At 41.4% G+C, this 22,480-nt stretch overlaps 1 protein-coding gene across 1 annotated transcript in view; it reads right to left on the bottom strand.

Annotated features, from left to right (window-relative positions):
• NWD2 (NACHT and WD repeat domain containing 2) overlaps positions 1 to 16,221 on the bottom strand; it is a 208,408-nt gene extending 192,187 nt beyond the window's left edge. Inside the window, exon 1 of the mRNA XM_012475003.2 lies at positions 15,752 to 16,221. Coding sequence (XP_012330426.2) covers positions 15,752 to 15,902 — 151 coding nt within the window. The 5' untranslated portion in view covers positions 15,903 to 16,221. The remainder of the gene's footprint in view (positions 1 to 15,751) is intronic.
• Positions 16,222 to 22,480: the final 6,259 nt, after the last annotated feature.

The raw sequence follows: 22,480 nt of genomic DNA, 5'->3' as shown, positions 1-22,480 counted from the left end.
TGCACGCCAGCTGGTTGAGCCATGCCTGACGTGTCCTTCTTCACTAGCTGAGTCCTCGGCATCTCCTACATAAGGAGAAAATGGAGCTACTAATTATAATGGTGATTGATTCTAGTTAATGTTTAATGAATAATTCTAGTTAATGTTTAATGAAAGCTCATTGTGCCAAGCATGTGTTAGACACTCTACAAGCTTTACTCTCACATGAATCCTAGGTTATTTCCAATTTTAGAAATAAGGAAATTGATGATTGGATAAATTGAGTAACTTGTTTGAGGTCACTGAAGTCAGAAAATAGCACACAGCAAGGTCTCAAACCCACTGCTTCCAACTCCACAGTTTGAATTTTCAGCCTCTACTATTCACAATTCCCTGTGTGTATCATGTGTTGTACGTGCACACATAAAGGCTTCTATTATGCAATTCAGGATGGAGATCAGATCCCTTCTATCCAAGGGTTCACACTGTCTGCCTTTTCCCAAACTCAATGATTTTTAAAAATCAATCTAATAGCCTCATTTGCAGGCATAAGGAAGATATCTTTTATGCCTATTTTACCCTATTCATACCTTCCAGTTTGAATAAGGAATAGTTGGGAAGGTGTTTCTAAATCCTGGAGATATTTCCCACAAACTTTATTGTGCACTTTGTTATACTCTCCACATTCAAATAATAAATAATTTACACATATTAATACACTGTAGTTTCAAAACTGCTTTCCCTCCGTTATCATGACAAACTTCTGTTGCAGGAAAGACAGGTGATATTATTACTATTTTTCAGGCAATGGAGTAGATGCAGTCACAAAGTTAGGAAGAAAGAGCTAGATCCCACATTTTCCCTCCTTAAAATATAAACCACGCAAATGACACTGCTGGGGAGTTTCAGAGAAATGGAATAATGTAATACTGCAGCTGAAAGAGGCCCCAGAGAACCTGTTTGTCAACCACCTCATTCTACAGATGAGAAAAAGAGAGTCCCAGAGAGAATGCCCATGGTCACAGAGCTACTGTATAAACCAGAAGTAGAAGCCAAGAAGTTTCAGTCCATTTCATGCCTTCTTCCCCTCATGTTGTCTCAAGGACCAGAACATCACACCTCATGCACACATGACACTATTAGAAAACGAGCACTCTCTAGTGAAAATGCTCCAATTGCTCCCTTCTAAATGGCTGTGACATAGCCTGGTGGTACATGATTTAAACGGAACACAGAATGAAACTGTCCATAAAAATAATGTTATAGAGAGTGGCAAAGTTCCTAACTGGTCCCCAAAGTCATAATGCAGCCAGACCATAGTACAAACAGTATTTGATTTCTCATTGTTTCTGTGAGAATGGCATGGGAATTTAAAACTTCACTGTTCTTCTCTAGTTTCATGGAAATCTCATCTCTCTTCTTACCTCAGTGGCTCCTTCCCTGGAGGGTAGGAAGACATCCCTCTCCTCCCACTCTCTGCCTTTTCTCCAGGCACTACGGTAGAACTTGGGGAGCGACATCCATGGACTGTGGCTGGGTGGGAGCTCTGGCCTCCAAGGGTGGGAACGCTAGGGCTGCATCTCTGTAACCCTCCCTGTGGGGATCCTGCTGGCCTCTAGGTGAGGCCTGTCAAGCTCAGGCAAAGTAACAAGGCAGCCTCAGGCATAAATTGGTTGGTATATTGACAGATGGTTACATCTACTGGCAGCAACAGGGACAGGGACAGGAGAGGGATGAGATCTGTGACCCAGAGTGTGCCCTGCTGTCCTAGGCCCTGCAGTAATGCCTGGGACTCGGGTCAGGAGGAACACTCTTCATGCCATGACCTCCTCTTCACTGTCTCTTAGATATTTAAAAATTCTGCAAGTATTTGCTGAGCACCTGTTTTGTGTATTAAATGCTAATTATACTGTATCACAATATTGGCTTATAAGGAAGTTTAAGTCTTACATAATTGGAAAAGTTTTAAGCAAAGAGCAATGCTTTGCTTTTATATAGCATTCGCTGTATGTTTACTACAGCAGAATTTAATCCATAGAACTGAATAAGATATAAAATATAGAGTTGTATTTGTTTTCAACAGATGTGAAAATGGAGGCTCAAGGTTCTGGAATCTGCCCCAGGTTACACAGCTCATAAACACTGGGCAGTGCATAATCTAGATTCTGACGTTGTGATTCTAACATGTTCTGGTATCAAATGAAACTCATGTCCTTGAAATCTGCACTGCCATCCCCCTTGCAGGTGCTGGCAGAGAGGAAATTTACATATACATTTTGAGGTCCATGGCATGTAAAGAGGGGACCCCTGTGCTTACCCATCCACTGGGGCAGCCTCCAGAGCATGGGTCTGCTTTGATCCTACTTGTGATCGCAGCAAAAGTGAAATCCATTTTTTCCTTTGACATAGGAAAGACTAATTTTCCAAAAGAAAAATGGTAAGGGAAAATAAAACTATTATACAATAAGCCTAAGGAACAAGGAATGAGTTTCAAATATTTTTTAAAATCTCAGCAAAAGAAACAAAGTATTTAGCTGAGCCCTGTATTTCCTCTTTTTCAGATAAACACACTGGTTACATCCAGAAAAGCAGGCTCATTGCCTTCTTCCACCTGCAGACACTCAGGACTGACTCCCTGTCCTGGGGATGCTGCACTGCCTCAGTTTCTAGCCCTTTTCAAATTCCAAACTTAATCACAACACCCATTTCTGTTTCAAAACTCCTGGATACCTGGGCCTTCTCCCTCATTCCATTTTACTCTGAGATCTGCAAGCCAGAATGAACAAATAAAGGATGAACACTTTCTAGATTCAAGTCATCGTCTACCTATGCCCAGTTCTGTTCATTGACTCACTCAAAAGACCCATCTCCTGCAACCACCTCCAACTTCAAACATCTGCTCCTCTAGGAGCACAAATGCTCTTTAATCACTATAATGTGAGCTCTCAATAACCATTAAAAGAACACAATAAGAATGATCAACTTACAGTGAGAGTTGGTTAGGTCATTCAACAATAGTAACTACTTGGAATTAAATAGTCTTTCAATCATGCATGAGATTTGTACCAAAATCCTTCCTAGAGAATACGGCTGCTCATTTTTATCCAGTGTGGTCTTTCCCACGTAGATGTGGGCACCACAGCCTCTTTGGAACATCTATGGCAAGCAAACTATACATTAAGGTCTAAAAGATTAACAGGACCAGAACAATGATATATGAACCTTTACGTAGATTTAAAGCAACATTAAAGGAATTCTTTGAGTGATAGAAATTATGATTTTTTAGTATAAGAATTTAGCACATCTGACATTAAAAGGTGAAAGTGCAAACTTTTTGTTCTTTGAATGTCATTTTATTGAACTCTGCTGGCTACCTGTGGTTTCAAAAGAGTTGTCTTTTTTGGTAGGTATTTTTTTGAAAAATCAGCTTGCTTCTGCTCTATTATTTAGAGATGTAACTTATTAACTTAATATGTTATAGTTTGGGCTGAATTCATATTTATGTATTAAATCATCATTTTAAAAATCTTGTGTGTTTATGTAATCCCTTCTAGCTAAAAGCACACATGATCATATAGGTAGTGTGATTTGAGAATAATGACCCATTTTGTGCTATAATTTTTTAAGAAGGAAGTTATTCAAGAAATTCTCATTTCCATAAAACTGTCATAATTCTATATTCTAGAGCTTTTAACAAATTCTGACCTAAAATATTTAAGTCCTTAGTATCTTTCAGACATTGTTTTAGATGCCTAGGTATAGTATTTTATTTTTTTCTCACCACTGCCCTGTGAGGTAGGTGTTACTGCTCCAATTTTTTAGTTGGGAAATGAGCCTAAGAAGACTAAATATTTTACCCAAGATTGGGCAAATCTTGGGATTCAAACCTGAATCTAACCTTCAAATTCTTCATTCTTAGGACACACTATAATGTTTGTTTTCTTTTACTAATTTCATTTACGTATTGCTGCATAACAAACCCAAATTGGTGGCTTAAAGCAACAGTCACTCCTTTTGACCCTTGCACCTGCACCTTGGGCAGGGTTAAGTAGGAAGGCTGATCTCCATGCCACATGGCCACAGTCAGCTGGGGAAGCTCAACGGGGTGAAGCTCTACCACTAAGATGGCTCATTCTCCTTGTTGGCAAGGTGGTGCTGGCTGTGGCCTCCTTTCCATAGGGGTCCCTCCATGGGGAAGTGAGGTTCTAAAAATCAGCGTTTCGACAGACAGAAAGTGGAAGTGGCCAATCTCTGAATGCCTGGGCCCCAAATCTGGTACACTGACACCTCTCCTGTAGTCTATTGGCCCAGATTCAAGGGGAAAAGTCAGAGACCCCACCTCTTAATAAGAGAGCCCCAAATTTTGAGGGCCACATTGCAAAACCCTAAATTTCCAGCATGGCAGTGATTTTGCTAAATTGTGAAATCCCTCAATTTATGAATGCTCTTATTCTTTTTTAGGTAAAACCTCCAAATGGTAGCTTCTCAGAGGGGAGAAAGTTTGGATCTTTCTTTTTCTTACATACTCTTATTGTTATTGAAATCTTTCTGTGAAAAGATTTAGACTTCTGAATTTTAAAAAACTGGGCTTTAAAATGAATTTGTTTTCAATTCTACTTTTTAGTGTTCATAGAAGATTCTTTTTTTTAAGCATTTGATAATTTTGGTTAACTTTCCTTATCACACAGTGACTTCAGTAGTTTCTGAATTCCATTTTAATTAGAGTCTTCTAGAATATCATCAACTGAGTGTGATTTTTTCTGAAGCTACTCTACTTAGCAACAAACTCACATGCAGGTTCCACTCATGTAAGTAGATTTTTCAGTCTATTTAACAGTTTCAACACATTCTTCTCCCTTTAGAAAGCTGTGATTTTACCAGTTCTGTCATCTGGGCAAGGAAATTTCTCACCAGTTATTTCTTGGACACAATTTTCTTATTTTTCTCTGAGTTGTCTTCTCTGCTTTGGCCAAATGAAACAAAACAAAAGCCTTCTCTTTCTTGTTTACACTGCTTCATTCCTCTACCCCCAGTGCCCGTAGTCACATATATACAGCACACATAAGGATATAGACCAGCGTTCATTCCACAGCAGACATTACTAATCACTGCTCTTTTCCACTGAGCCTGAATATAGCCCCACAGCTTTCTCGCCAAAGTATTCTAAGCACTGCCACCAATTCAGAAGTGAGACTTACTCGACTTCCAGGATATGTCCTATTCTCTCCTTCTGGAACATTTCTTTTCCAATTATGACAATTAAGTATTTCTCATCTTTCAAATATTGCTCTAAATTCCTTATTCTAACTGAATAACCATTTCTGGCTTCTGCATCCATCCTCTGACATATCTGAAACCACAGCTCCTGCCACCTGTAGCGGTGGCTGGTCCCACTCTCTGGGCCCAACAGTAACCTTAACCAAAAAATGTTTAGCATTATTTCCGCCCCAATCCTCTGGGATTCAGGGTCATAACACCCAGGCTGCAGTTCTGGCCTTGGGTTCTAATCCCAACAGCAGATTTGTACATTGTCCCAGGGCCTCCATCCTCCCTTATGACTAGGGGCTGGGATTCCATTGTTTTTGCTAGATACTTTCTGCTGCCCTATTCTCCTTCACAAGTCCCCACTTCAGAATGGGAACTCTGTGCTCAAGACATTCAGGCTCTGTATCTGCAGAAACTCCTTCAATTTTTATCTAAGTAAACCCTAGTAACTCTTCTGACACTCAGATAAATTAAACACATTTCAGCCCAGGCTTTGCTCACTCACTGGGTAACCTTTCAGATTCTATCAGGCTCCTTGGTATCAAATGCCTTCCCTTTCAAAAACTGTGCCTTCCCTTGGATCTGGACACGTTCTTCTTACATATGGGCAGGACCAGTTCCCCACTAGCCACCCTTCTACAGTAGACAGTTGATTTTTAGGTCTGATTCTTCTCAGTCTTCCCCTGTTGGCTAAATTTGAACAGCTCATGCCAGACTGGGATAGCAGATACAACCTGATTCCAATTATTCCAGTCAGCCTTTGTATGTAAACATCCCTTTCACAACTGCACTGTCTGTACATTTTATAGTTGTGTTTGTCCTGCCTCTTAGATGTGTGAGCCTAAAGAATAAAGACAGCAGTACATACTGTTATTTTTACTCCCTTTGTAACTTGGTTGTAACACCAACCAATTCGGTGTTTGCTTGTGCACAATGGGTAGCTAATAAATACTGCAGTTGATGCTAAGAATAAAATCTGAAGGAGACATTGTGTGGCAAGAAACTCTTTGAATGACACCATATGTAATAGATCAGATTAAATATTATGAGGGATATGCTTTCAATTTTGTGGTTTCATCCGAGTTGAATTCTGTAATACTCCAGGAATAAGACACCTGACATCTGTGCTCTGCTCTTTGTTTTCAGTGTGCCATGTCACAATCTTTGAAATATTTTGGATCGAAAATGAGATTTCAAGGAAGTACTTCATTAGAAGGTGGTATTATTCTCTTTGAATTGCATCCAAGCTGCAGTTTTTCATCTTTTTATTAACTTTCTATCACATATCTCTCTTTTCTAATTATACATTAGCCAACACACTTTAATTTGTAGAATGAATCCTGTTTGCTTTCAAGAAAAATTGCAATGGAAGCTAAAGCTTTGAAGAAGTGATGCAAGAGTGTCTTGAATATCACATTTCCTTCTAAACTGATTGCATATCTCAGTACCTACGTATGCTTTTGAGCCACTGCTTTAAGTTTTACATTTATTCAAATAACACGACCATTATAAACAAAACTTAAAAAAAAACTGAGTTGAGCTTTAAGCTGCCTGGTTTATTATAGTTGCTTTATGTTTATAAACAGATTATCTTTCATGTCTGAATGCTGGTATTACAGATCTTCTGCAGCTGCCTTGGATAGGAATTCATCAATGCTTAAGCTCAAAGTTGGTTGCTTTTTGACATTCTCTTCCTGTATCAGTGAAATACATATTGCCATTTAGTTCTTGCCAAGAATTTCTCAACAAAATGGAACTTTCAGTATTTCAACAAATGTTGATATTCCCAGCCTAATTTTTTTAAACTTTAAGTTCAAGGGTACAAGTGCAGGTTTGTTACACAGGTAAATGTGTGTCACGGAGGTTTGTTGTACAGATTGTTTCATCACCCAGCTATTAAGTTATTCTTCTTGGTCCTTTCCCTCCTCCCAGCCTCCATTCTCCAAAAGGCCCCAGTGGTTGCTGTTGCCCTCTATGTGTCCACGTCTTCTCATCATTTAGCTCCCACTTATAAGTGAGAACATGTGTCATTTCGTTTTCTGTTACTGTGTTAGTTTGCTAAGGATGGATTTAAAGAAAAAAACAAAAACCTAAGGCTTACTTTAGCAAACCTAATTACTTCCTGTTACTCTGTAGAATATCATCATTTGTCATTTTAGAAGGTACTTGTGGGTTTTTGCTTTTTTAATTTTCCAATTATCTATTGCTGTATATCAATCTACTTCAAAACACAGTGGCTTTAAACAACTTATTTCTGACTTTCCCCAAGGCCGTGCTGAAAACTTACCTTACAAATGTATTCTGATACTGAATATCTGATACATGTATATCGTTCCTATTATCTTTAGTAGCCTGTACCTCATTGTCTTCTTTATATGAGATAGTGGGCTATGATGTAATGAGGACCTCCTGGACCCTCTTTACCTCCTCATTTAACCTGCCCAGAACTGGAAAGTAAGGAAGAAGAAAGCAGGCGATCTCTGCCCACCTGCTCACTCCTACCCCTTGGGCCCTGACCTGTCCTGGGGAGCATGGCTTCACTCTATCCTCCAGGCTCCTTGTTTTATGGAGTAGGCCACAGGATGGAGGGTCTCTGGAGGTACACCACCTCCAGTGAGTGGCCAGAAGAATATCTAATTCTGCTGTTTAGTATTAAGATGCATGAAAGCATTCTCCATTATCTATATCAGGAAAAATAGTGATATTCTGATCCTCTCTATCTGCAAACTCTTGAGTCTTTTTTTCAGAAACTGATATTTAGTTAGTTATGGACTTGAGAGGAAAGAAGGGTGCTACTTACTGAGTTATTCCCAGTCTTCAACAACACATAGTAATAATGACAATAATTATTAACACTTGTTGAGTACTACTATAATATTTGCAAGGCCTCTGGGTTATGCTCTTGTTATCTCACATAATCTAATTATGACAAAAGGAGGTCAAAGAAACTGCAAAAACCTAATGGGGGGGTTATGGTAATTTTTAGTCAGCTACTAGTAATTCCTCCCTTCCCTGTATGCACATACCTCTTCTCACATTAATAAATTTTCTCCCCACCTTGAATCTAGACTAGCCTGGTAACTTGCATTGATGACAGAATGTAGCAAAATAAACATTCTGGGACTTCCAAGCCCAGGCCTTAAGAGGAGGGGCAGCTTCCATTTCCTTTCTCTGAGAAAGTCAATTCCCTATAATGAATCTTGGGCTGGACTCCTAAGAGATGGGAAAAAAAGCTAGAGATGGAGAGAGGACCCTCATGGAGGATAACAGGGGTGCCAGACATGTAAATAAAGCCTCCTTGGACCTTCCAGCCCAGCCAAGTCTAGGCTTAGTTGACAGCAGCTGAACAAGTTATTCAATTCAATACCCCATGGAACAGAAGAACCACACAGCCAAGCCTTGCCTAAAATACCAACCACTGAATTGTGAGAAATAAATCACTGTTTTAAGTCACTCAGGTTTGGGGTGGGTTGATATATAGCAATAGATAACTGAAACAGAAATAAAATACAAACTTTCACACACCTTTTCAAATGGCAAATGGTATTGTTGCTCTGATATACACTGCTTACAAAATAATATTAAAAGATCTATAAACTGATTTTGTAGACTGCAAAGACATGTATATAGTTTATCTTTATAGTCCAAATCATCCTTTATTTCAAATTTCATTTTAAATGAGCCACCTTCAAGGGGAAAATGATAATATCACCTCAAGACAGTTCTTCAAAATGATAAAAGGTTTTTGCTGAATGATAAAGACTATTTCTTTCTAATCCCTGTGGAGATATCATCATCACTCTGCCTCATATTTGATTATCATGCAGAATAGTTTCCTACCCTGGCTCTATTCATTTGTCTGGGGAGCCCAACTAACCCTTCACTCTGACCCCCTCCAACCCTGAGTTGGTTTACATAACCGTCCTTGGTGCTCCTTTAATGCTCTGTTCCTATCATCAGCACAGTGCTTGTCACATACATATTATTTATGTAGACACCATAAGAGCAGAGACCTAGTCTGTTTTGTTCACTTTTCTGTATGCTAAGCACCAGAACAGCACTCCATATAGAGTAGTTGCTTCACGAATATTTACTGGTTGAGTGAATGAATGTGTTTGCTTCCCCCTGGCTAGATACTATCGTTTGGTGTTGATTATTCATTATCTCTTCCTTCCATTATCTATCTCCCTTGTACTGTAGGGGCTGAAAGCCTGAAGTTCCTAGACTTGCTTGTTGCCAGGGTCCAAATGCAATTTTGCTTCTACCAAAGGGATGCACCTGCATAAGATCTGGAGGACTAAGTTCCTCCACCAGCAGTTATAGTGGCTAACATGCAGGTTTCAGCAAATGTGTTTCTGCAGAGGCTGAGCAGCTACCCGGTACCCAGAGGCAGCTGTGATACCTGCAGTGGCTTCTACAGTTTCCTGCTCTCTGGGTGGTAGCTTTGGCAACATGAACTAAATACCCAGTGGTGCCCTGACTTTTGCTCATCCAACCCCTGTAATAATTTTTGGAAGTACCTAATTCCACGAAAGATCTAGGGTAGTTTTTATTTTACTACAGTCATGTGCCACATGGTATTCCAGTTAAGAATGAACCACATCGATAACAGTGGTCCCATAAGATTATAATACTGTATTGTTACAGTGTGTTTACTGTTTATTTATTGAGATGGAGTCTCTGTCACCTAGGCTGGAGTGCAGTGGTGTGATCCCAGCTCACTGCAGCCTCTGTTTCCCAGGCTCAAGTGATTCACCGAGTAGCTAGGATTATAGGTGCCCACCACCATGCTCGGCTAATTTTTGTATTTTTAGTAGAGACAGGGTTTCACCATGTTGGCCAGGCTGGTCTCGAACTCCTGACCTCAAGTGATCTGCTCACCTTGGCCTCCCAAAGTGCTGGGATTACAGTTGTGAGCCACTGCATCCAGTCAACAGTACTTTTATTATGTTTAGGTATGTCTAGATACAGAAATACTTACTCTTCTGTTACAATTGCCTATTCAGTATTCAGTACAATAACATGTTATACAGGTTTGTAGACTAGGAGCAGTAGGCTATACCATATAGCCTATGTGTAAACAATATCATCTAGGTTTGTGTGAGTACACTCTATGATGTCCATACAATGACAAAATTGACTAATGACACATTTTCCAGAGCATATCCCTGTCATTAAGCAAGGCATGACCGTACTGAGTTCTAATTCAAATGCTTCCAAAGACTGCATTCCTTGAGGGCAGGACATATGTAAATTTGCTTAAGCATACCTGCACAGTGTCTGGATCATATAATGTAATAAAGATAATAATGATAGAAATAGCATATATTTAATATTTACTACATGCCCAGTACCATCCTAAATGCCTTACATCTATTTATTAGCTTATGTAATCTACTCAATAACTCTGTGAGACAGGTGCTGTCACTGTCTTCTTTTACAAATTAGGAAACTGAAAACAAAGAAACAACTTGCTCAAGAAGTCAAAGCATTAAATAGTAGATTGAGAATTTAAATGCAGGAAACCTGTCTCCCAAGTCTAGATATATATATCTTGTATCCAATAATTTCTCCGCTTGAATAATGTCTGCTTCTGGACTTAGAAGATACAACCACTAAAATTTTAGAACTCATTTACTACAAATGTCCTATGTGCATTTATCATAATATAGCAACTCAGTATATTCCCCTTTACAACTTAGTTTTTAAAGATGTTCTTGTATCAAAATGGCTGTGTATATATGTATGTATATATATATACACATATATGCTTTTTGCTGTATTTTTTCTACTACTCATAAAGACAATAAAAAGGGAGCCACAGAAATAATCAGGATAGTAGGAAAAGAAGAATAATGGTGAAGAATATTGCTAGGTTTCATGTGAATTTCTCAGTGCAGATATTTCTGCCTTTTGCGTGAGAAAGTAAGCTCAAACAATGATACTGGTTGTAGCAAATAAATCCATGTACACATATAAAGGGAAAATGTGTCTCTTGCTGTTGTATGAACACCTGATCATCAACACTGTGGACAAGAGTTCACAACTCTCAAAAATTACCAGCACAGAAATCTGAGTGGGTAAAAAAATGCATAAAGATAAGTGTTAGAATATCTTTTTCTCCACTCCAGATCTTTTTGCATGCAGAGGGCAATGTACTAGTGTAGGATGCTGTCAATTACTCCTTAGAGGAGGAGAAGTGTCTAAATCTGATGGCTACAGTTGGAAGGAAAATCTGACGACAATAGCCCAGCCTCTGCTTTCTCTCTTGTAAGTAAAAGTGCCATTCTCTTCTCCTCCTCCATCTCTTAAGGTTTAAAGGGATCTACTCTGTTCTTGGGCCAGGGAGAGTGGTCTGTGCCCTGCCCACTGCTGACAGTGACTGGGAGTGGAGCCTAATTCTTGGGTTCAACAATGGGAAACTCCCTTGCCTAGAGTTAAAACCAGAGTCTCCAGCAAAAGTCCGTTATCTTTTACCTGCAATTCCAAAAATCTCCAAAGCTTTGAAAATAAAAGATTTCCCCCAATCCATCTGGTAACAAAACCTGAAATAACCTGAGTCCTTGATGGCCAAACCTGACCTTGACTGAAACGAAGCTACTTACAATCTGTATCATCACTCCATTTGGAGCTTTGCTATTTGATACAAAAGCCACATGTGTCTGTTTAAATTCAAATCCATTAAAATTATATAAAATTAAAAATTTATATTCTTAGTCATACTAGCCACATTTCAAATGCTCAACAGCCCTATGTGGCTAGCACTACTGTAACAGATAGACATTTCCAGCATCATAGAAAATTCTGTGTAACACTGACTTAGAGTGAACTCCTGTTTCCATATACACCTATTCATATCTGACATGAATTGTTACCCCAGACCCCACATATTAGACAGTATATTAAGTATTTTTCCCAAAAATCTTAAAGAGATTCCAAAAATCATATCTGGCCCAGATCACAGATAAGGGATTGTAGACCTGTGTCAGTTTTCATTAGTGATAAATGTGATATTTTGGTCTTCCTTCTGTGTTAAGACTACCTTCCCATAAATTGATAAAGAATCAAGACAGAGAAGAGGAAGACCTTTACACTCTAATAACAGGGAGAGAATCACGCAGGTTCCTTTCATCTCCATATGCACGGGCTATTTAGGCTAATCACAATAAAGGATCTTATGTGGGTTTTAAAATCATCTTTCCAAGGAGCTATGAGTGCTGTTCTGGCAGAAATACAGTAGCTAAATGACTAGAAAACTTCCAAGGATTGATAAAGATGTCACAGATGGAATTTCTATGTTGGGTGGGAGGCGAAACTAGATGAAAGCCCATCCACTTAAGAAAATCTGGGATAATGCTATCGCCTCCCCCACATGGGTCCTTCTCCAGCATCTTCCATGTGGTGGGGACTAGTCAGAGGCAGATACACTTCTGGATAAGAATGTGTCAGAGTCCAGCACATTCTGAAATTTCCTTGAATGCCTAGGGTTACCTCTTGGTGGGAACAAAGTGGGTCAGCACAGCCATGTTCCCGCCAGCTTGGCTTGGAATCTGACAGCCAGAAGATGCTGGACAGCACTTATCCCCCATATCTAGATTATTGTCTTGTCCATGTGGTGTAAGGTATTTCACAGAGATCTGTCAGGAGCCTAGGCTGGCCAAAGAATACCAAGAGAAGTGTTTTCAGGGTCCTATAGGCTCTACCTGTTTCACTCTGCTATATGAATTCAGGCAAGTGGTATAATTTGATACAGCCTCAGTAATCTCATCTGTAGAATGGGAGGAACATCCCTGGTCCACTACCCTCAGAGAGTTGTTTAAGGATAGAAGTCAAAATTAAAATATTGAAGGAATTAATATACGGGAAAGTATTTTTTTCATTCTAAAGAAATTCTATTCATTCCATTATCTTCATTAGTGATGGGGAAATTCCATGCAAGTCTTATAAAGCAATACGTATTAAAACAATACTCTAAGCAAAATCCTTGCTGGGTTCTCAGAGTATTGCTGTGAGTTCAACACAAAGCAGCTTTTATTTAGAAGGTAAATTGGATTTCTGCTTGTAAAGGAAAGCATGAGATAATGTTCTTTGTCTTAATTTGACAGTAGAGAGGCTCTTCAGTATTGGCCAAGAATCTAATATTGGATCATACCAAAACACAAGCATTTGCTTTCTAAATTGCATCCATAAAGATCCCACGGTCAAGTGCTGCCTTCTGACAGAGCATTAACCAAGATTTTAAGGCTTCACGTTCAGATAATTAAAAATGTCCATCTGTCTTTTTTATTTAATATGCCATCAGTTCTCCAGTTTGGATAAAATCTGAGGTCCTGCCCCTATTGAAACTTCCCAGGTAAGCTTCACATTTCTGTTTTGTTTGTTAAGATCGTTGGGGAAGCTGTCCAGCTCACACAGTAGCCAAGGGGCATGACTGGCTCCTCCCTCCTGTTTGCTCTCCTAGGGCTAATCTATGCTAAAGCTTTTATTTCAAGAAACTAGGGAATTTGAAGAATCATATGGACAGATCTAAGAAAAATGACATTAACCTTGAGTACTAACTCAATGTTAAGCTAATAGTATGAGTTTGGTATCGGTTTTATCCTAGAAATTGCATATTTACACAGCAAGAAAAAAATCAACTACATACAATATTAACAGAATTTTTTTTTTATATATTTTCTTTTTATTTTTTTTTTTTTATTGCATTTTAGGTTTTGGGGTACATGTGAAAAACATGCAAGTTTGTTGCATAGGTGCATACGTGACAGTATGATTTGCTGCCTCCCTCCCCTTCACCTATATCTGGCATTTCTCGCCATGCTATCCCTCCCCAACTCCCCACCCCCCCGCTATCCCCCCTCCCCGCCAACAGACCCCCGGAGAATTTTTACAGTATTTTAGAAGCAGCATGTTTAAAGGCAAAGAGTGATTTAGCTAGCTTCACATCAGCAGATTGAGACACTTTTCATATGACTTTTTCCCCAAAGCTCAGAACTAAAAATGTCTAGCATTTAAACATTTTCTAACATAATTCTCTTACTTAAAAATGTTCTAGCAATATTTTAAAGAACCAACCCTGAACACTTAAGTTGCAGCTTTCCTTAAATAGGCTGAATATCTCAATTTTTTTCCCCTTAAATCCAGATTTAGGTACAAATCCTAGAAGACATCTTTGAGATAGAATGATTTTTTGAGAGTGTACTATAACATTCTAAAAGCCTTCTTAATTAAGTTCTTTGAAAGTGAGCTGTAAACTGATAAAAGGACAGTCATGCCAGTTCCCCAAAAGTATATTGCCTTCCTAATACTAATTAGTGCATGTTATCTTTTTGATTCTCTCCCCAACTCCTTTCTCATAATGTAAGCTTTACCTAAGACTTGTGCTAGTGCAATTCCCCCCCACCCCGCCAAAATGATAATTTTCTAGAAAGTTACTTTTGTTGGTCTTCTCTGAATGCTTTTCCAAGAAACCAGAATATTGGATTTTCTTATATCCAATGTACTTTGAATGTGGACTTTTCTCTTTTACTTTTTTAGACCCAAGGTTTGTTAGAACGCAGAAAACGTTAATTCTCAAATCTCTCACCTCTATCAGTCTCCTATAGACTCATAGCCAAACATTTGTTTTTCCTAGAAAAGAGCAATTCTTGCAGTTTTATCCAGCCCCAAATACATCCTTCCTTCCCCCATCCCCGACTTACTGGGAATGAAATTTAACCTTGAGAACTGAGGACTGGAAGGTCAAGTGATAAGCCAGGATTTGACCGCCCAGCGTTCAACCTCTGTGGTTGTGAATGCAACAAGAAATCAACAAGTTTTTTTCATGGAGTGCCTACCAGGTGCCTTAAGCAGGAACATGACTGAGTAGGCCAGGTTCTAGATCCAGGAGACCCAGCCCTGTGACCCAACTGGGGAGATGAGCTCATCCTGCACGCTCTGCCGCGAAGCCTGTTCCGGACCCACAGCGCGTGTCCCCCTCGACCTCCCGTTCACAAAAGTCTGCTTGGCCTCTGCAAAGGGCACCTTCGCACCTGCAGGAGGAGAGTCTCAAGGAACTCACCTCGTCTCAGCCAGAAACAGTGGCCAAGAAGGGAGCCCCCATTCAGGAACCCGCCTCGGGGAGGAGAGCTACTGTTCTGCGTCTGCGGTCATCTAGGAGAAGAACCCGCTTAAAAACAGAAAGAAAAAAAAGGAGGTGGTGGTAGCGGCGGCAGAATGGAGCTTCCAGAAGGGCCCGCTAATGCCTTGGATGTTTCTTGGATCGATCCAGGGGAATAACCCGGGGTGGAGAATGGGTGTCCTAATAGAAGTAAGCAGGCAAAACTGGCCAGAGAGGGGAGAAGAAAAGTGATTCAAATTAAATTCCCACGCGCTCAGGGCGGCCACGGCTTTAGCTGGAGGAAGGGAGCGCAGGGCGCACCGGGCTGTGGGGCAGACACACACTCTCCCGCTCCTGCAGCGCGGACGGACAGAAGGACGGACGGGGAAACCCGAGCGAGGGACGTACCTTCAGGGTTGGCGCTGATGAAGACCCGGACGCTGCGGCCGGCGGGCACGAGGTGAGAGGGCAGGGCGGTGAGGTTCCCAGAGAAAGCCGCCCGCCGGAGCGCAGAGTCCCGGGGACAGGGCAGCTTGGTGCCCGCGCCGGCCGGCCACATCGCCCTCTGGGAGGAACAGCCACTGCCGCTGCCACCGCCTCCCTGCTCCTCGGGTTCCTGCCTGCGGCTCCGCGGAACGGCCGGGTCGATCTCTGCAGGCGGCGCGGCTCAGAGCCGCTCCGAGCCCGAAGCGCCTCTGGCGAGCTCCGTGGCGCACAGCACCCGCCGGCGGGGAGCGGCCATACGGACCCTTGGGCCCCTGTCGCGGCGGTCTCCTGCCCCTCTGGGCCTCCGCCTTCGCTCGCTGCCAGGGCTCAGAGCAGCAGCCAGCTGGAGCGGGAGGTCAGCGTGGCGGCGGCTACGCGCGCAGCGCCCGTTTGCGCCGGGAAGCGCCGGCGGCCATCTCCCCGCCCGCGCCCGCTGTGGGAGGAGGGGGCCGCCAGGCGGCGGGAACCGTGCGAGCGAGAAGAGCAGATGAAACTTTATTTGCGAGAAGGCGTCCCGACTTTATCCGAGCCCGCCTCTCTCGCGCGCAGAAATAACCTGCGGCTTAAAGGACGGCCGGGACTTGGGCGCCGGGGCCTCAGGGCTGCGCAGGGGCCTCCAGGGCTCCTCTGTGGACGAGCCGAGTGTTCCTGGCCGCCTCCTTGGTGGAGTAAAGAAATCAATTAGCCTGAGATTCTACTACGCCCCCTCCAACTCTCCTAAAGGTCACACAAGCCCTGAGAATTTTCGGGAATCCACAAGCGCGGGCGTCTGCGCGTCTCTGCCCAAGTGCAGGGAATCCAGCCTCAAAGTTCGACGCACATAACCCCAAGCCGGACCTGGGAAGTTTGAAGCATGAAGTCTCCAGATTGTCTCTGGCGTCCTGAAGGGAGGGTCACTTCATCCCTATCTCTAGTGGCGCAGGTGGCAGCGTCCTGCCGCTCTCCTTACTCCCCACGCGCGTCTGAGCGGGGGTTTTTATAGCCAAGCTGCCCCGTTCACGTGCTTCTCGCCGCGTGGTCCCAAAACCTTTCCGGGAGCGGATCTCCGCAGGGAGGCTCCTCCGAGGTCTCTAAGGCTCCAACGGGGCCTTTCTGCTGCCATCGAGGCGCATTCACCGGCTGTTCTGCCCGCTGGGCGGCTCCCGGCCCGTTGGCCACGAGGTTGCCAGAGCCCCGCGCGACCCGTCGCGCACCTGGGCCGGGCGGGAGGGTGTGGGTTCTCCGGAGCGCCTCCCTGCGCAACGTTACGCAAAGTGCAGATGGCCGTGGATTGGGACCGGGGTGCGAGAAATCAGAGCTGGCTGTGGGCAGCAGCTTCTTGTGTGCGCTTCAGCCGCTTTTCCAAGTCAGTGCAACGCGTGGGTCTGCTCCACCTGAAGCTGATCCAGGGCAGCCACAGCGGACGCGGGGCGGTCCTCTGGTTCTGGGCTCAAGGTGAACGGCTCAGGGGTCCAGTCCACGCCCTAGGTGACGTGAAATTCAGAGGGACCCAGACGTAAAATCGCCTTCTCCCATCCACTCCGCTGCACCCATGGAAATACTGTATAAGCCAGGACAGGAACGAAGACCTCGTAAAATAAAGTGTAATTATGGTGGAGGCAAAGGGCGCCGGGGGAAGGGACTGTTTGTAGCCTTAATTGCAGTTTAGTCTTCAAATCACTTATTCTGGGCTTTTGAGCAGGAACACCTGTCTTTTACGGAGGACGAACAGTTTTTCCAAATCTTTGAGATTGGGGATGGGGTGGGCGGGCACAGGGTGCGGCAGTTCAGGTGCAAGTGTTCTCCTCGTGCCTGGACGCTCCTAATCTAAGCAGCCCTGCCTCCTCTGGGCCTGCACTTCCTCTGGGGCCTGCTGGTGGCAGTGAAGTCCTATGCACTGCTGTTTATTTTGTTACTCCACCCCAGCCCCAACACACACGTTCTGGGGTAACCTCTTTGGAAGAATTGGGTCTCTAGGTTTGTAAGGCTGCCTCTCCACTCCTGAGAACCAGGGGGCAGACAGCAGCAGTTCTTACTTTGTGATACTTTGATGCAACCTGTAAAGAAGCTCTGAACATACCCAGCTATTTAATTGATTCAATTTCCTCATTCCAGCCTCATTTTCGGGTGGAAATGTTCTCCAGCAGGAAGGGGATCCCTGAAAGATCCTCTACTGTCTCAAGAGTTATGGACTGAGAGTTGTGGAAAGGCCGTGAATATCTAGGGTCTATTGCATATCATCGTGTATGAATATACAGTATCTATTACTGGAGGAAAGAGCTAGGATCCCTTTATGCCTGATCTCAATGCTGTTTAAAAAGATTGATAACAAGTTGCCAGACTGTCAGGGACCTGTCTTCCTGCCTTTCTTTTTTCCCTTCGTTTCTCTCTTCTTAGAAATAGGATTAGTGTTTGTGTCTTCTGACCTTTGCTTCAAATCTAAAAGTGTTGCATTTTCTTTGGATGACTTTGGGATTTTTGGCAGCCTCTATAACCTAATTAACTGTTCTAGACAGGCTGAAGTTTAGCATCTGCCAGTTTCACTGCAGACCAAGGCTGCAGAGGAGAGAGAATTGTACATTGTCTGTGGGCCACGCTGTAAAAGGCTCTCTGCACAGCCAGCGTTGCCTCAGCTAGAGAGACTACTGTCTTTGGAGTATTCTACCTAAGGAGGATACCAATTGCTCACTTCCCTCAGCACACAAACACACACACACACACACACACACATGCATACGCATGTACATGCAAAAACAATCTTCCTCCACATTCTTTGATCTTGCTAGTGTCTGACATCTAAACACCAGATATTCATTTCTTAGCACACAAATACCAGTAAAGGAGGTGTCACCTATGGTGGTAAAACTTTATTATAAATTATTTAGATTTATTTCTTAACCTGATGAATCAGAAAGAAAGAATGTGAGAGCGTGACAGAAGAGAGGGAGGGCATAATTGTGGAAGACTGACCCTGATTTTCAAGACAACTTTGTTTTTTATATCTGATTAAAATATTTTCTAAACGTTTTCTTCTTGTCACTAAATATTGGTAGTTTTTGAACCATGACAGGAGCCGTGATACCTGGATCCTGGCTCTACCAGTAACCAGTTATGTGACCTTGAACAAGTCATTTCACTTTTCGGAGCCTTGGTTTTCTTATGTAAAATGTTTTACACAGAAGAAATGTTATATTTTGCACGTAAGAAAACCAAGGCTCTGAAAAGTGAAATGACTTGTTCAAGGTCACATAACTGGTTACTGGTAGAGCCAGGATCCAGGTATCACGGCTCCTGTCCCAGTGCTTATTACAACATACCACCTCTGTTTTCTAATTTTGCTCAGGTCTGGCCCTTGAGGACATCTTTGTTAACCTGCACAATGGGTGCTCAGGCCTGTGTTCCCAGCTGTGGAAGGCTGGTTATCAATTCTGCTTTCTAGATAGGAAAGAAGACCATTGTCTGCCTGATCACACAAGACTAGACTCTTCCAACTTCTAAGTTGTTGATCGGATGACAAACACTTCCAGATTCTTTGTTTCTTTTGGGTCCTGTCTTTCTTCGTGAGACCACACGTAAATCTGTACCATCACAGATGTGGGCTGGAGAATTTAAAGCATCTAGAAATTGGAAGGTGAAAGTACATGAGAAATGGGCCTGGGACCAAGATTGTCATCAACAACAAGCATTCCCCTCTCTATCCTCTCACCCTACCACCGATTAGTAGGCTAGAGAGGTGCTCCTTTTAAAAGGATAGGGTCCTAGCTATGGGTCCTAGCTCTTTATAAAACAAGGCCGCCCAAAGGTAAAATTATCATTAGGTTCATTCTACTCACTGAGCTAGAAAGAGCATTGTGATCATGGAATGAAACCCCCCTTGATATGTAGGTGATGCCCAAATTGTAATTTTATTAAATGAGTGGAAAGAAAATTATTTCTTAATCATACTGATGTATGAGGATTTCTCATATTTTAGACCTGGTGTCAGGCTTTTAATAGGCATCTGATTAATTTAATCCCACTACATCCAGGGTCTGGGCCCAGCACCTCCTGTCTCCAAGTCTGACATCCCTTCTTGGACACTACTGTTCCTCTCTATCTTTTGTTGTGTGCATACATCACCTTTTGTAACATATGTGCACTTTGCTTGCTCCAAAGTCCATGGTATGCACATATACCTCACCTACTTCCCCTCACTATGATGGCTGATGATTTTTCACCCAGCTACATAACTATGTCACACATCCAGTTCATTCCTCTTAGATGATGGGGGTGGTGATCAAAAAGCACAGACTAGAGCCCCTGTGACTGACTGATCCTGCAGAAAGAGTGCCCATCACCCAAACTGTATGTGCCTGCATGTGCATTTCCACGTGTATACATCAAATATACAGGAAACCTGTGGATCATTCTTCTATTAAATACATTTGTTCTGTTGTGGATAGAAGTGAAATAGAACTCCTAGTGTTATGAAGAAGACCATATTAGCACATTATGCCACTCTAACTATCTTAGGGAATCTAACCAACGAAGTCAGTGATGTGCTGTTGGTGCTTCCCTAGCTTGAAGAAGAGTATCAGACTTAATATCACATTCATACAGTGGCTCTCTGATTTGGGTAATAAATAATTGAATCTGCTTTGCTAATGTGAAAAATAGATTATTCAGAGTCACTAAAGCCAGGGCTCTACTTTTCAAAGTTCCAGGAGATAAGCTAGATGATCAGAAACCCACTTATTTGTTTACAAAATGGAAATTTTCAGTCTTTGTGAGAATTTATCAGCATAACAATTTGCCAACAGAGATTGTTGATTCAGAGGTGTCTGCAGCATGGTAGAATTCACAGCAGCACAGTTTTAAATAAAGTTACACCTTTCGGAAAGTGCTATCTGATGTTTTCATGACTCAGAAATTCTAACTTTACCTCCACCCCCTTCCAAATCTGCTTAATGTATTTTTTGAGCAGTCTTCTTCTTACAACCTTCTAAACACTGTGCTATGAAAGCACTATGCATGCCACATGAAGTAGAAGAAAGTTAAAGTAAGTTTGATATAAGTTTGTAGATTACTTGGTATTTCTAAATTAAATATTTTATTTTCATTTTGTAATTGCCAAGGTTTTTTTTTTTTCTCCTTCATGATAATCTCAAATGCAGTACTTTACAAAACCCTCTTCTTGCCTGTTTCATCACCTGACACTTATTTGGAGAATTGCTTTTTACAAAGCACTTTCATACATGTTAGCTGATTTTGATTTTAACCTTGTGAAATAGGTTCTGCATTCACATTATCTCTCTCCCCTTTCCATTTTTAAATATGAAGCTCAAGTGATTTTAGTGGCATGTTTAGGTTCACTCAGTTGCTGGATAGCAGAGCCAATGTCAAAACTAGATCTCTGAAAACAAAGCCATAGGTCAGTTATGATATGCCATGTGGCTGCAAATGTATAACAAGAGCCATTTAGCCAAATTGATTAAACATCGTTTGCACTTCTCCATAAAATTTACACTGGTGGTTAGGCAAACCAAATGATATAAGGTATAAAACACACTACTTGGTTGGCAATGTTAGCTACATTGCCTATTTACATTGACTTTTATATTTTTATTGAGCAGAAGCTAACTTCCACATCTTTTAATTCTGCTAACCACTCAGTTTTGTAGGTAAGTTCAAGAGGCTGAGACTTGTCCAAATTCAGATAGCTAGTAAGTTGGCAAAGCTAGAATGTGAACCAGATTTATCTCACCCTTGTTCTAGATGGAGTCTTTTCATCATGTAACACTAAATCCACATGACTAGGAAGGAAATCTTTCCTTTATAGTACTGAATATTGACATGGCCCAAATATCTTAAATATATTGTCCAGGTCAATCTTGTGTTTGTTTTCTTATTTTTTTAAATGCTTGTACTTAGGTGGAATAGTATAAAGCTCGAATGTATTTTGAATTTGCTTTTCTTTCCTAAATACCTTAATGGGACAAAGTATTTTCTTTGCATATTTTTGCAATTTGTGTATTTTCTGCAAAAATTGAATATACATGATGATTCTACAACAGTCTCCCTAAACAATTCTTTGGATTCTACTTTCTGAAAAACTATGACTTTTCCATCTTCCTTTCCTCACCATTCTTACAGTTATGCTTTATGTTTATTATTTAATAGGATTTATTTCTTCAAAAATAATAGTCTTCATCACAGTTCTTTAGCCTGAATTAGTTACAGAGTTGCACTATGCATCTTCTTGGGTTACCCCTTGTAAATGTAAATTATCTTATTGCCTAAATTTAGAAAGCCATATGCAGAAATTGACAGGTCATTTACATTCAGTTCAAAGAAGAGGATAGGCAGCCAATTATGATTGTGGTGAAGCCTTGGGAAACATTTTACAAATCAAATGATTCAAAAATAGGTTTTAAATTTATAACTCCTGTCACTTCTTTATAAGTATGGGAAGATCGTTCCACTATCATTTGAAAGATTTAGAGCAAACTTAAAATTTAGGAGACTGGCCTTATTCTTCTCCAAATAAATATAGTATAGCTTTTTTATTATAAAAATGTATGTATATTAATATATTTTATTTACATATTTTATTATATATTTTTATTATATAATTGTTTATAACATTTTTAAAGATGCTAATCTATTTGATCTGTAGATATATAGATCTATTAG

This window comes from Aotus nancymaae, unplaced genomic scaffold (genome assembly GCF_030222135.1).
Source record: "Aotus nancymaae isolate 86718 unplaced genomic scaffold, 86718_ANA_hifiasm-v0.15.2.pri h1tg000006l, whole genome shotgun sequence".
In the NCBI taxonomy this organism is placed as follows: Eukaryota; Metazoa; Chordata; class Mammalia; order Primates; family Aotidae; genus Aotus; species Aotus nancymaae.
This window is presented reverse-complemented; position numbering and strand designations above follow the sequence as displayed.